Source organism: Arthroderma uncinatum (genome assembly GCF_011692745.1).
Source record: "Arthroderma uncinatum strain CBS 119779 chromosome Unknown scaffold1, whole genome shotgun sequence".
In the NCBI taxonomy this organism is placed as follows: Eukaryota; Fungi; Ascomycota; class Eurotiomycetes; order Onygenales; family Arthrodermataceae; genus Arthroderma; species Arthroderma uncinatum.
Window position 1 is genome coordinate 6,569,512 of NW_022983863.1, and position 16,100 is coordinate 6,585,611.

The window sequence follows — 16,100 nt, forward strand, 5'->3', positions numbered from 1 at the left end:
TGAACCAAACAGTGGAATAGTACCTGAGATACTACATCAACTATGAATAGGATGACTGGGTTTCACTACTACCAATGGCACAGCTCGCCTACAATGGAGCGAAGAACGCCTTAACAGGCATGACACCTTTCTTTGCAAATTACAGAAGAGAAATAGAAATAATAAAAACACTAAGAGAAGGTAAAACACACGCCTTAGAAGCAGAGGTTTCAGCAGAACAAATGCGCGAACTCTATAGACACCTATAGTTAGATCTCGAATTCTTGAACTATAGAATGAAACACTACTATAACTAATAGCACGTGGAAGCGCCAGACTTTAAGAAGGGGGAAAAAGTATTCTTACTTTGACGAAATATCAAAACATTGAGACCAAGCGACAAACTGGACCATAAGAAACTGGGACTATTCAAGATTTTGGAAAAAATTGGACAACTTAATTACAAACTCTAACTTCTAGACCATATGCAAATATACCTAACGTTTCACGTCTCATTACTCGAAAAAGCACCCTAAAACGCTAAACCATACAAACCAGAAATATAACCAGAAAATCAAGAAAAAGAATACAAAGTCGAAAAGATCCTAAATAAGAAAGTGATCAGCGGACGAACTCACTACTTGGTTAAATAGAAAGGATATAACTTCTCAGAAAACACTTATAAACCCGCTAGGCACCTGAAGCATTTGCAGCGCCTGGTGAAGAATTTCTACCAACGGGTAAAGAACCAGGAGAAGGAAGGCCCTCAAGAAGTTGATTAATAGAATAATCACCGGAGGAAGGGGCACCGAAAGTCAGGGCGAAGAGATCCTGAGCCTCTTGCTAAAGGAAAGCCTGGTCATCAGACAGAGAAGCCTAAGCAGCCAAGGCCTACTCCCTCTCAGCGTCCAAGGCTTCCAGATCCTCCACAGTCTTCACATCGGAGCAAAGGAACTCGCCAGCATGGGAGCGAAGCAATTTCCGTTGTTTTTTAATGCGGGAAAGACGACCAAATAGTTCTGACACCCGAGCACGAGTCTCCTCTTCTTCACACTCTAAGCGATCAGTAGCTTAAACGAGCTTGTTCCAATCTAGATCCGACGTTAAGTCACTAGCGTTACACCATTTGCTAGAACGAGTACACTCGCTGCACTTCTTCGACTCAGGAGAAACAACGCACTCCTTTTGAAGATGAGCACAACAAGAACAATGAGAGGCCATGACGACACCAGAGTGTTCAATATGTTCGGCAAGACGATGCCTGTTAAGAGAAGAATCACTAGATTTGGACGACATGATTAGTATATAACGAGAGACACTGAAAAGGAAGGAAGACACTAAAAACACAAAGGGAGGACACTCATGGATATTTATGCACTCGTCGAGACGACTCAATAAGAAAGGAGGGGATGATGTTACAGACCACCTGCGGCGCAGCCCCAGAGTATACACTCATTGGACGGACAAGACGGAACGGAACAACCACGTCCCACTCGCCCAGTCGCCCGACTCACTAGAGCCACTGAGGGAGCAGGGAGAGCCAGTATAAGTCGCCAGGTCGACGGAGTCGACGGCGCGACCAAGCGACTCGGGAGAATAGGATATACAAGGACTTGTATATAAAGACGCTCATTACCTCAGGATCAAGAGTCTTATACTCGCGATCAAACCAGCTACAGTTTTACCATACTGCTCAATACAAAGCACCATTCCAGTTGTCTTATACTATATTCACCGAATACCCCTTTGCCCATTGACGCAGGTCAACTTTGTCTTCACTGCTCACAAGGACCTTCAGCCTTCATCTAACCCAGGCACTGACTGAAGCCACACTTGGAACTGAGGGATAGTCTCGCTATAGTATTCTATCTCGCCCTGGTACCGAGCCGTCTCCTACAACGACTCACTTCTAACCCAAGCTTTCCCTAAGACCTTCGTACCTTCTGTCTTACGGCAGGTGTGAACCTCTGATCACCTTTAGGTAATCAAGGAGCGCCGTCAGCTTGTGACACTTCATCCGACCCAGGCACTAACTAAAGCCACACTTGGAACTGAGGGATAGTCTTACTATAGTATTCTATCTTACCCTGGTATTAAGCCGTCTCCTATAATGACTCACTTCTAACCCAAGCTTTCCTTAAGACCTTCGTACCTTCTGTCTTACGGCAGGTGTGAACCTCTGATCACCTTTAGGTAATCAAGGAGCGCCGTCAGCTTGTGACAGATAGGCCAAAAACTCGGTCCGAACCGACCCGTCCCCAGTCTACTCCTTAATACTAAAAGGCTATTAGAGGTTTAAGCTTATTATAAAGATAGAAGGATAGAACCTTTAAGATATACTTAAGGTATATTATACTATTATTAGTACTAAGCTAACTAATATCTAAAAATAGTAAATAACTAGTTCTAAGGTAGTCCAACTTATACTAGAGAATATATAATAGGCTTTAGATATAAAATAATAAAAATAAATATCTTTAGTCTTCTCTAAGTAATATACTAAATTAGTAACTTTATTAATTATAAGTATAAGACTCTTAATTCTATAGAAATAAGTATCCTTTATATATATCTTCTAGAAGTCTATTCTTAATAGCTTTCTCTAGTCCCTTCGTTAGACTATATCCTTAGTCCATTTCTAAGACTATTATCTATAGTCTATCGTTAGACTAATATCTCTTGTTTATTATTAGACTATCCTTATTCTTAGCGCGTTGGATTATTAGTTATATAATATATAGTTATTCTATTTCGTGCGTTTTATTCAATGAGTATATATCTTGAGGCTACGCCGCAAAAGGTCTGTAACACTAATCATATATACTAACGTAGCCCCAATATAACCCAAGAAACAGCTTATTATCTAGGCGCTTAACGCCGTACCGTGCTTCTTATTAAAGTCCTTACTTAATATATAGATTTGGGGATCTAATCGCTATATAAGTATTTACTAAATAGTATTCTTAAGGACGCCTATATTTCCGCCTATTGTACCATAGAGCTATACCACATCTTTGTCGTACTAGTATTGGTTAAAGAAAGTGTTTTCTTTAATATAGGTAGCGGCTATAATTACGTTAAAGAGTTATTCTATTATTATAGATAGGTCGTCGCGTATATTAGACTTAAGGGTTCGGCCAAATATCTTCTTATAGGCGGCTTTAATAGCGTTAATATCGGCGTTAGATCGGGATACAAGGATATTATTAAGGAGTTTCTTATTAGTTCCGGCACCCTTAAGAGCTTTATTAACTATATAAACGTCTTGCATCAGAGGCCCATGGACGAGAGCTAGTATAATAGTTTCGAGTTTCCCGCCATATTTCTTTTTAATATCCTTTTCTAGGTTACGCTTATAGCAAGTATTATAGATATAGTTGATTAGAGCTATTTGAAGGGCATTAGGTTTTGCAAAGACTTTAATTAGGGTAAGTTCGTTGGTTCCAAAGCCCTTTATAGCCTTGCGGAGGGCATCAACTTCCTTACTTATGTTTCCCTAGGCCATCTAGCCAGGCATATAGCCGGGAGATAGCTAGGCGGGAGGCCCGGCGGGAGGTGCACTATACCCTAGCTAGGGAGGATAACCCTATAAAGGGTAGCCCTATAGCGGATAGCCTTGCTAAGGAGGAGGATATCCCTAGTTAGGAGGATATTGTCTCTACGGAGGTCCCTGCGGGTGTCCGTAAGGTGGAGCTCCTCCCAGCGAAGGTGCGCCATACTATCCCTAAGGAGGAGGATAGCCGCCCTAGGGAGGATATTAACCCTAAGGCGGCTATCCCTGCGGTGCGTAGTATTATGCTTACGCGCCGCCTAGTAGAGGGTGCTAGCCCTACAGCGAGTAGTACTATCCCTATGTAGGCGGTACTCCTAACTGTCCCTAAGGAGGATACTATCCTTATTACGGCGGGTACTAGCCCTACAGAGGATACTAGCCATACGGCGGTTGGCCCTAAGGAGGATAGCCCTAAGGAGGCGCGCCGCTCTATTATTACGGCGGATAGCCATATTCTATAAAATAAGGAGTCAGTCATAGTCCTAGTATCGATTAGATGGGAATCACAACATACAACCCGGTGGTAGATATCCTACCATGGTGAAGAATGAACGAGCTATCGCCCGCTATAGAATTGATACTGAGTAGCTATCGGTGTGTATCGTGAACGAGCAGGATAAGCAGGTAAATCGAAGCCGACGAGGGGGACTTGTGGCTTTAAGTAGGATCCTTCAGCCCCGCCAACCGCGCGCTTTCACCAACGGTTCAACCACCAAGCCCGCTTTTTCTCGTGTTTCTATCACCGAGAACACGAGCTGTGGCAGTGCCTTTTCTTGTCTTTGTCGCCAGTCGCAGTGGCACAGTGGCAGTTTAAGCATAAGTTTACGCTTGTTGTGGCTGTTGGGGTTGCCTTGAGCCTCCGACCAGGGGGATAACAACCGACCGGATGCAACAGATATACAGGGGGACAACAATTAACGACTGGATAGATGGAGGGATAGGAAGGGCTGCTGCCTGGATAACACCACATTCTCATGATGTCGCTTCAACAGCCACCGCAAGGCGTTGTTTAGGACTTCGAGTAAGTGATATCAGCCATGATTCATCTTCTAGCTAATAACTTGACACCAGTACCATACCTCCTGGTTGACACTCCCGTAATGGCGGCATCAGACCCAGAAGTGCAGCCATGGGGATTCATCGTCTATCGAACCGTCTATACACCCGAATCGAATGCTGTTTGGGACTCAGTTACTACCGAGCTCCAAGATTATGCAAACAACTCATCTCCAAGCGGTATTGCGGGTGGAAAATGGACTGCTCCACGGCTCTGGTACATGGATGATGCTTCCCTCTACGATGGCCTCTCACTCGACCAAGTCCGCGACATATTTGCCGACTATTCTACTGCCGCCACTGACCTATTTAACGAGGGCGCCTTTGAGGAGTTCTCTCGGGGTGCCCGTTGGGATATCTGCCTTGTAATCGACGAGGAGGCGATGTACTCTATCGTCAATTATGCCTCTGATGACGCCTCTGAGTCTATACGGCTCTTTAACCGCCCTAGACGCAAGGGTCCTAAGCCGCCAATACCGTATGTGAAAGCAGTCGAGAGATGTTATGAACCCCCTGATCCCAATCCTCCAGGGGCAGCGCGCTATTCTCCGCCGTGCCACTACCCCGGCTGGATGAAGGCTGGTATCTTGTGGCTAGGGACTCTACATGCTTGCGTTGAAATGGAGCATGAATGTCCACACTGGTATCCAAATTTGGGGTTGGGGGACGACTGGTTCCCGGTATATGAAGGGGAAATGAATCTGAGCTTCCTAGATTGACAGCATCTTTTTGTATCCTCCCACAACCATGTAAATACTAATAAACCAATGAGGCTATTTAGAGACTTTAGCTATAAACACAGGGGGATAAATTAGTATATTAAGATAAACTAAAGAAGATATCACCAACCGTTACGACAGTGCAACGTTTGATACAGTAGCTCCCAATCATCCACCCTCTTCAATTAGCCGTAGTCCCCGCTCTTATAGCCTCTGTAGCACTACCACTCCGTGAATCAGCAGTCGCTATTATGGGCGCTTCGCTAGTGACTGTACTACTCCGGTCCCAGCCATACGTCGGCGCAACACAATAGACGACTCCGACAATAAGTTCCCGATCGCATTCTGCCTTAGACAGCGACGGGTCCACTGTCAAGAACAGGTTTGACGGGATCGACGCTTCACCACAGACACGGGGACATGTATCTTCTTCAGTGACTATATGCCATTTACCGCAGTTAAGAGTCGTACCTTCAGCAACCGTAGAGTTGGCTGGTGGCGGTATAGATACTTTCGAATACCCGTCATTAGGAGATGTTGGTGATGCACCTGGAAGACCTACGGTTGGGGTATATATGCCTGCTTGCGGAGCCAGGCACAAGACGCTCCCGTACACCGCGCTTGAAACCTGGAGGTTAGTGCAGCCAAAGCTGATCCAAGGATTGAAAGCCCTGAGTTTTCCTCTCCGGAGATTGTTGGCGTCCTCAATTGATTCACAGGTATCATTCCCGGCTAAATCGTAGGTGCTGCTGCAGTTCAACGGCAAACACAGCTCTTTGCCAATGCTTAAGGATAAGACATCGCAGCCGAAAAACACGTCGGAGTTTAACGTGAAGATGGCTGCAGACGCAACGCTATTCTTGGTGGCGATTGAGTCACAGCTGTCCCATTTTCTGATTAAATGCTTGTTTCCTGAAAGGCACATTGGGGGCGGATCCGGTTTCTCGAGGACTGGGGGTGGAGGAATGTCAATAGGGCCTGTGAAGTCACACCGACTTTGAGCCTCCTCCAAGGATTCTTGAAATATTTTGTTATAAACCGAATAAGAGCTTGACTGCATCATCGTTAGCCGAGTAATATAGCAGTATGAGCATAGCTCATTTGTGGGCATGTCGTAAGCGTCTGTAACTTCAGTAAACTCGGAAATCACATCTAGAGGGCGAAGGTTAGCGTTCACACCCCATTGTTATGTTTCTGGGTTGTTACTACACACCATTGCAGTATTTCCCCGAGTCTTTATCCAACAGACAAGTTTCGTTATATCCTTGGTATATGTAGCCTCCTAGAATCGTAGGAGGGGCACCGGTGATTCTCTGCCCTAAGCATGCAAGAGAGACGGTATCATACCAACTCTTTAAGCTTTCACCACATCCTTTATCGCACACAGAATCGGTAATTTCCTTTGACTCAAGGATCCCGTGATACGATGGGCTTTGCCACTCTAGTAGAAGTGGATGGCAAACAATCCGCTGCGCGACTGCATTCGTACAAGTAGGGGTGAGACCCTCGGGCGGCTTGCCATCATAAAGCTGAAAGCCAGGGAAATCGCGTTCACCGATAACTGTGGTATTCTTGTCTCTCACCCAGGCTAAGATAGATGATAAGAAGCCGTTCTTATTGTCCCGCGCGTACGTTGGCTTCGTTCCGTGTGGTGTCACCATTTCTAACGTGGCTTTGGTGACAATATTATAAAGCCAAATATCCGAACTTTCGATAATTTCGACTGCACGATCTTGACAGTTTTCTGTTTTCAAACAATCCTGCCGGTAATCTGAGAACCAGCTGTATAGGCCTACATAAGTATATTAGCAAGTTAATATCACCATAATAAATATAGTCTTACCTGAGCCTAGCGAATAAATTGATGAGCTATCCACAATACGGAGGGCTGATGAGAATGCGCAAGTTTTTGAAGAGGCTGGGCAATGTTTGAAGGTCGGATCGTCAGGGAAAAGGCCTGCATTGAACGGCTTGGGCGCCTTGGGTACTGGCTGAAAATATGGGGATTCAGTCTGAATCATCGCCATTAGAAGGTTTTTAGCGCCCGAGGTTTGATATTGATATAAGACGTTATGCTCGGAAGATGTTCCATATAGCCAGGTTGGCCCCTGACTTTCAATAAGAATTCCACGGCCGGAATAGATATCAATCTGATCCTGTGAGACGATATCTAAGTCATGATCCGCGACCCAGGCCCAGATATTCTCCATATAAGCTGATGATTTCGGCGTCATATGCAAGAGAAGTGAAGCTGCCTTGCAGCCTGCCTTGACTGTACCAGAGGATTTCGGGCAATCCCCACGTTGAAGCTTGGAACCGATAGCTCCACCGACTCGGAAGTGAGAGTCTGCAGAAAGAGTTAGTCAAAATGATAAAGTAAAAAAAAAAAAGAACAGACATACCCCAGATTGCGGCTGAGCCTCTTGTTGTCTCGCGGGCGTTCCATTCCATCAAGATCGCACCGGCTGTTGCGCCAGATACAGTGAACATCATGTCTTGAATCTCAATGGTGCCAGCTTCACCAGGCTGGGCAACCTGAACTGCAACCTCAGGGCGTAACTCATCTTCAAATTTAGGACCTGTAGCCATGATCTGAGGCCAAGCCTGGCCAATAATCCTTGATCCAATAGGGACCTGGAGAGTATCCTTAATGATATAGACTCCGAAAGGAAAATATACAATTGAAGACATATTAGCAGCCCGAGATAAGATGCTATTGAGGACAGCAGTATCATCTGACTTGCCATCTCCCTTTGCCCCTAATGCTTTGACATCAAGTATTTGGCTTTGACCAATATCTAGATACTTTGGACGGCGCCGAGTGAAAAAATTAGGACGGTGGTAGCCACTACTTGCTAGTAGCATATCAGTCCGATTCATTACCGGAACATTAGCACCGTTAATAAATCTACTAGGCTCAGTAGAATTCACCAGTAGTCCGAACCCCCAGGAGTCAACCAGAACCTCATCACCGCCATTTAGCAGTACTCTGCCTTTTGAGGTATCAATAATAGCTGTTTTCACGTTGAAGAATCCAGTATTTTGAATTAGGAATGATGTCGAGTTCTCTCCGTATAACGATGTGCTGATTCCAAGAGGCGTGTTCGCAATCAGGGAATCCACGAGAGTAAGAGAACCCACTGACTGGCCGGTGCTTCCAGTGCCCCCTGCCTGATATCACAGTTAACACAGCTGCCAGACTAACCTGAAAACCAAATCCGTACGTTTACTAGATTGGACGAGGCCACGGCAGAGACAATAGAATGGAAAATGGGGAACAAGACTTACTCCGCCAGTGACTATAATTCCGGTCTTACATGACTCGATAACGACATCGTGCATGGTCCAAGCCCAGTCCCAGTGGACCTGCAATGCTGTTTTGCAGTTCACAAATATCAGATGCGATGTTGTAAATTGTTGGTTTCCAAAGTATGCCCTTGAGAAGAAATTGTCAATACTTGATCAAGGTAAATGAATGTGTGCTTCGCACAAGGCTAACTAAGGTCGACGCTTGAAACCACGCGGGTGATTCTTCGCCTGATCCTATGTAGGCTAAAGATAAAAGTACTTACCCGAAATTTCCGCCGACGAATGTCAAATTAGTGAGGAATCCGCCACTGCCGTTTTCCATGTATATACCCTGTATAAGACCTTATCAGGAGACATTTACATCACCTTGAAAAGGGACACAGCTCCTTACCTGTTGAGTAGTCTTGTCGTCATTCATCATGTAAAACTCAATATTCTCAAGGGATGTTGCTTGAGCCACTTGCCAATGAATCCCACTAATATAGGCATTGGGGTCTGTACGCCTAATATCCATTCTAAAATTTTTAATGCTCCGTAAGAAATTATTCGTATTAAGATACCTATTCATATTTCAAGTTTGTTTTAGCGGGGGTCAATATTATTAAATCGGCCAGAAAACGACGTACCATTCACTTCCATTACCACCTTCGATATAAACATTGGAGCTAAAAACTCCTAATCCTACAAAGCTCGATGCAGCAAGGATAGTAGGATAGTCATAAGGCTATAAGCTTGTTTAGAATATATTTTGTCATCAGGGATAAGGTGGTGCTCTTACATCTCCGAGGAATTGGGTATTGTAGTATTGGATAATAGAGGTGCTAACGAGGTATGTTCCTGGAGGGAAATAAACTACCGCTGGATAGATGGTACTGGATCCGCAGTTGTCTCCGCATCGGTTGCCATCAGATACCGCACGGTTTATTGCAGCAGTGTCATCTGTCACCCCGTCACCTGTAGATGTAATCATAAGTTGTAAAGTCTAAAGAAAGGGGGTGGGAAACATATAACACCAACCTTTCGCGCCATAGTCTCTAACATTCCTCCAAACCTGCGCCCCAAACATTAAAGAGTCAGCAAGTTTCGTAGAGAAATTAAAAGCTTAGAGGGTCCTAGAAAGGATCAAGGGGCTTCACCTTGTAGCCAGCAGGGGCAAATGGACTCGCTCCTCGCTGAGGTAAATCAGCCATCCAAAAGTTCCTTGCGGCTCGCTTATCGATAGCTGACGAGTTGCTGGACATAAGGGGCATCTGTATGTCGTCCACTGGCTCAATATAGCCATCCAGTCCGTTGGGGTGAATATGGGCCTGAGGAGGAGTGTTGGTGTCATTAACCTGCAATTTGTACTTTTCTTGAACCCGGGCGGCCACTTGGCTAGGCTCGTTCGATAAACGGCTCGGAGGGGAGGATTCCGCAACGAGCTTAGCAGCCTCAGCTAGCTCTTGGGGTACAGAGTATGCAAAGTCTTTTGCAGCTATGGCCTTGGAGGCAGCGGAACGATCCGTAAGGGCATAATGGGAAGGATTTTTGTCAAAGATAGCATCGGCCAACGTAAAAAGGGAAGGCAGGTCCTGGTATCTACTGGTCTTTAAGGCGGCTGAGACAGGCTTAAACTCATATTTGTTGAAGTGTGGGTTATCTATGCGGCCTTTGTTAACGACTCTAAGGGCATCCTTTACTCTTTGAATCAGCTTCTCAGCATCGTTCGAGCTGGAAGCGGATGCCGTTAGAGATGATTAGGATTTTAACGACTGGCTTCGAGCGGCATAAAAATCCAAATATCTATGGTGTGCGTTACGCCCAAAGGCGAGCGCAGGGACAAGCAGAAAGGCAAGAAGTAAAAGGTAGAGAGCGGTATACACGAGGTTTCCGCGCCGCCTAGGTGCGAGGAGACACCCCATTCTGCAAGAGATAACTAGATAGCGAACCTCAAATGTGGTCGAAAATTTTCTTGTCGAAGAGAAGAAATTTGGGAAAGGCAGTGGGCTGTGATATGAAAGGAACCTGTGAAGGCGCCCATGGTCGAGTTACTCCGCGGACTGCCATTCAAGCCTCCTTGTAGCCAGGGCAAGGATACAGGAAAGACTAGAATGCGGCAACCGCTCTGAGCCGGAATAGGAATATGCACAAGGCTCAAGCGAATGGGTCACAAGGGCGCCGAGAAACAAGGGTGGTAAACGAAACCCATTATTGGATTCGAGCCCAGAGCCTCCAGGGCTGTTCATCGGGGCTCGGGGTTTTTGATCAGGGGAAACCACGGAGGCTCAATTTTAGAGCCGCCGGGGTCTAACCTCGAGTACCACTCCAAGGGAGGCGCAGAAATGAGGAGCCAGGGTAGTAAAACTATCCTACCTCAGACATATCCCCTGCATACACTTACCATGTGCGGAGTACAACCACACCCACATAGTACTGCTAAATATGTGTCATGCATAGTGGGTAAGTTGGCTCAAGTTAGATAGAATCCAGGACTTATTGGACGGAGCATCCGAGGGCTTGTTAGACTTCCTCAAGCAGCTGGCTGACATAGTTACGGGGTATTCAGCCATAGGCTCCAGTTGACGTGGTGGTATCAATGTCAAGGGAGGAGGTTAATGTTGATTCCTTAAGCGCGCGGGCGGGATGATGACTATACGGCGGACTATAGGGAGCATCGGGTCAAAATTCGTTTTGTTACTGTAATGATATACTACCACGTCGCCAATTATATCGTTATATTTAGAGTATGAACCAATAATATCACTATATAATGATTAGTAAGCCTATATTATATAAACCAATAGAAAAGAGTATATTAGTAATAGGACCACCAATTAAAGTACTAGGATTACCTTAATAATCATACTTACTTACGTAATTGAAATATTATATAAGCAAAGTATTATATTAGGTAATCAATTATAGGATGAGTCGGCAGTTTACCGGAAATATATTACTCCGGTTGAGCATCGGGCTCGATATCAAGCCGGTTCAATGCTCGATATCAGGCCGGTTCAATGCTCGATATCAGGCCAATTTGATGCTCGATATCAGGCTCAGTTCAATGCTTGATATCAGGCCAAATTGATGCTCGATATCAGACCGGTTCAATGCTTGATATCAAGCTCGGTTCGGTGCTTGATGACCCCAATATCAAACATTCAATCAAGCACCAAACAGAGCATCAATTGGCCTGATATCGAGCATCAAATTGACCTGATATCGAGCATTGAACCGGCCTGATATCGAGCATCAAATTGGCCTGATATCGAGCATTGAACCGGCCTGATATCGAGCATTGAACCGGCTTGATATCGAGCATTGAACCGGCCTGATATCGAGCATTGAACCGAGCTTGATATCGACCTTATTGAATAGAATGCTTAATAATACATCAAATGATCATCGGATAATAGATAATCCGCCTCCATTCAATCTTTCTAGCCAATAAGAATAGATAATGATATTAGTAATGGAGTCACCTGACCGACGTGGCCCTTTCGTTTCTGCGTGTCCCTATGTAATTTGGTAAAAAAACGAATTTTGACCCGATGCTCCCCACAGTCCGCCGTAGACTAATACACCTGCTTAAGCTTAACTTACATTTTTCAACAACTCCAAGCTTCGTCCTCACTTCGTTACTTTAACACACCTGAAGCAAACTGAGAATGAGTACACAAACAGGTACAGCGGGTATGCGGCAATAATAGTCTGGCGTATACCTACCTCTGCAGTTGACTACGCCGTACCTAGTCAGTTTTACCCAGTCAGTTACGGCGTAACTATGGACAAGAGTGAACAAAAACAAAAACCATGACGCTAGCTTTTCTGAGCTGTTCCGCCGCCCTTGCTGTTTCGCTATTCCAGCCAGTCCCGTCGATCACCCGTCCTCCGGGCTTCAACATGCGTCGATCTAGGGCTGGAATCTAGACCATACGACAGGGTACAGTTGCTGGGGTCCAGGGCTCGCAGATACGACAGAGGCTTCAAGATGCAGGAACCTCCTCTATACACCCTGTCAAATCACATCACCCTTGCACTGTGCTTCCTCCGGAGATGAAGCACCAGGCCTGGTTAATGAATCAAGTTGCAATATTAGGTATCATTGCATCAACTGACTCACTGATCCAACGCGCCCAGGAAAACTGCGCATCGGGCTTTGGATTTCGAAATCTGGATACTACCTCACTATTCCAGCATGCCTGCAAGTGGGTAGCTGGGGACCTGGCCCTACCCCTTGTCCCGCTGAAATGAGGGCGGAAGGAAAACCGAGAAAGCCGTGGGAGCTGGTCGGGGGTAAGAGCCGCAGCTGGAGGAAGACGGAGGGATAGATAGATGGCCGTCTACTTCCCCCGTTTCCTATCGCTCTAATTATTCACCTCAACACCACGATATCTGCGGCGAGCGAAGACCTTTCAGTATGAGCCAACATCAGTATAGAGCGAGACCTCGCTTTCTGCCCTTTCTTTTCATTCTCTTCTCGTTACTTGCTCTCTTTGCCAGCGCTGAAAAATGTAGCAAAGTAAACCCTTGTTTGACTGGTTGCTGTTCCAAGTAAGTTTGTGCAAATAAAACGAGAAACGGCCCTATATTCCTCTAGATACTACCAACCTTGTGCTCAGTTTTACTAACCACTCATTTTAGGGATGGATTCTGTGGAATTGGTGATAGATTTTGTGTGCGCACACATTTTTCCGTCTATGGCCCGCGTCGGCTGGGCTAACATGTCCAATAAAGTCTCTAGAGATTTGCATCGACATGTGCGACTATGTTAGCGCGACCGCTATTGAATGTGATGAGAACAAGCACTGTAAAGAGGGATGCTGTTCCAAGTATGGATCATGCGGATATGGCCCCAACTGTATGGTTTTTAGCGCTCGCGATTAATAGGGTGCTGGCTCTATCTGCTGACTATCTTATAACTAGACTGTGGCCAGGAAAACTGCTTGTCCACCTGCGATCGCAAGGCAGAATGTGACCCGGGTGGTTTTGGGTCGAAATATGTAAAGTCGATAAAGTGCCCACTCAATGTTTGCTGTAGTAAGTAAGTTGGCGCATCCTGCCCGCTCTGAAACTTGCTGACTCCTTAAGGTACGGGTTCTGTGGCACGACGAAGGACTTTTGTGGTAAGAATTGCGATTTACTGAAGCCCCAATCATATAACGGACGATACTAGTGGTATCTTAATTTTTGAATGGCTGATGTGCTTTGATTTCCTTTCCACATCTACGTTTATCTAACCAGAATTGATTTCTTTTTGATGCTAACAGAGTCGAGTAGGAGACAAAAAGGTTAAAGTTCCATCCTGTCCAACTAATAAAGTTCTTCATCGAGTGGTGGGATACTATGAAGGCTGGTCCCCTAGACGAGCCTGTAACGATTTCTGGCCCGAGCAGATCCCTTCTGGTGTTTACACTCACCTCAATTACGCATTCGCGTCAATTGATCCAACTACCTTTGAGATTACCCTAGTCCAGTCAGATGAAGGCCAACTTTATACCCGTCTCACTGATTTAAAAGAACAAGATCCTGATCTCAAGGTTAATATTGCCCTTGGCGGATGGAGCTTCAATGATCCTGGTCCGACAGCCACCCTCTTCTCTGATCTTTCTCGATCTGAAGAAAACCAGAAAAAGTTCTTCAAGTCTCTCACTTCTTTCCTTGCTGCTTATAACTTTGATGGAGTTGACCTAGATTGGGAATACCCTGCAGCCGAAGATAGAAGTGGCCGGCCAGATGACTTTGAGAATTTCCCAAAGTTTATGGCCAATCTTAAAAATGCGCTGAAAGGGACTGGTGGTAGGGACCACCTTAGCATTACACTGCCAGCCTCCTACTGGTATCTTCAACATTTTGATCTGAAGAAGCTTGCGCCAAGCGTGGATTACTTTAATATGATGTCGTACGATCTTTATGGAAGGTGGGATCAAGGTATGTATCGGAGATGAGCTAATCTATACTATCTTTAAGCGATAAATTATATAATCAGCTCACATTGTCGATAGGAAATAAGTGGACCGGGAATTTTCTTAACGCTCATACTAATATGACGGAAGTCGAGAAGGCACTTGAGCTTATCTGGCGTAACGATATCAGCCCCGAGAAAGTAGTTCTTGGACTCGCATTCTACGGCCGAGCTTTCACAGTAGAAAGTACAAGCTGCACGTAAGTTCCATTATAAATGATTCTTAACGGATTCGTGGTAAGAATAATGAGATTATTTCTTTCTGACGTGAGTGAATCTACAGGGAACCGGGCTGTATATTTGCCTCAGAGGCCAATCCTGGACGTTGTAGTAGAGAAGTAGGTATACTCATGAATAGCGAAATTGACGAAATTATCGAGGAGAAAGGTTTGAAACCATCGCTTGAGAAGGATGCCATGGTTAAAATCGTTTCGTGGGATGACCAATGGGTTACGTACGACGATGAACAGACCTTAGCGATGCGGACTGCATATGCTCGAGAAAGGTGCCTAGGTGGGGTTATGGTTTGGGCAGTTACCCATGACACCTTTGAAGGGAAATATAGCCGGGCACTCGGGAAGTCAGCAAATCGCGCATTTGGCTCTAGAAAAACCGTCGAAGGGGAGGACGGCCCTGTGGTTACGATTCGAGAGACTATCAAGCAATGCAAATGGACCGGCTGCGGGGAGCCCTGTCCCAGTGGGTATGCCTTGGTGCGCCGCTCTGACTTCGATGCCAGAGACAACGAAGCTATGTACGACTAGACAGGCTGTGCGAAAGGAATCCACAGTTGGTGTTGCCCGACTGATTGGGATATCCCGCAATGCGGATGGTACGACCACAACAATGGTAAATGCAGCAACAACTGCCCGTCCGGAATGACTGAGATAGGGTCAAATTCAAGATATTGTAATAACAGAGGATATCAAGCCGCTTGCTGCAAACAAGACATGGACAGCATGGAACTTTATTCTGCACTCGAATGGTCTAAATTTCCCGACTGTGACTCCGGGAGCTGCCCTTATGTCAACTAACACAAAGATCAAACCTTGGCCGAATCCTTAAGCGGAAGCGGAGGTGCAGTGTGCAACCAGAACTGGAGGCATGGTCCCAAATTCCCGACTTCACTTGGCTATGAACAAAGGAAGCTTTGCTATGGTTCTCGGGATGTTAAGGGCTCGTGGGAATCATGCATCTCATATGCTTATTCGGGCGGGGTTGAAGCGCTAGGGTATGATGAGCTTCACTGCAGCGCAACCTGTCCTGCACAAATGATCCGTTTGGGGATGGATACGAGTCTTGTCGACTGTAAAAAACATGGTGGAGCTTCAGCGATCTGTTGTAATCCATCGTTGTATCATGAAAGGGAGGTTGAGGGAGAGCCCAACCCCGAACTCACCTATTTCGAAGAAATCCTCGATGTGTTTGTGGCTAACGCAACATGTCCCGTCGAAGATCCGTTCGAGATGAAGTCACTATCTACCCCGCCTCACATCCCAGGAAATTCGGTGTCAGATAAGGGTCTTGAGTATATGGCTGT

The 16,100-nt window shown here is 45.7% G+C and overlaps 2 protein-coding genes across 2 annotated transcripts; one reads left to right on the forward strand and one right to left on the reverse strand.

Annotated features, from left to right (window-relative positions):
• Window positions 1–4,569: 4,569 nt before the first annotated feature.
• On the forward strand, window positions 4,570–5,307 carry GIQ15_01945 (uncharacterized protein; the record flags this gene model as incomplete). The annotated part of the gene is made up of 1 exon (XM_033549362.1): window positions 4,570–5,307. One exon carries the CDS (start codon window positions 4,570–4,572, stop codon window positions 5,305–5,307), a length of 738 nt encoding a protein of 245 aa, XP_033410313.1.
• Window positions 5,308–5,488: 181 nt separating this feature from the next.
• On the reverse strand, window positions 5,489–10,517 carry GIQ15_01946 (LysM domain-containing protein; the record flags this gene model as incomplete). The annotated part of the gene is made up of 13 exons (XM_033549363.1): window positions 5,489–6,459; window positions 6,521–7,099; window positions 7,151–7,654; window positions 7,710–8,162; window positions 8,220–8,478; window positions 8,596–8,743; window positions 8,880–8,947; window positions 9,008–9,092; window positions 9,243–9,340; window positions 9,395–9,570; window positions 9,634–9,667; window positions 9,753–10,326; window positions 10,477–10,517. The coding sequence occupies 13 exons, from the start codon at window positions 10,515–10,517 to the stop codon at window positions 5,489–5,491; spliced, it is 3,990 nt and encodes a 1,329-aa protein (XP_033410314.1).
• Between the last annotated feature and the right edge of the window lie 5,583 nt (window positions 10,518–16,100).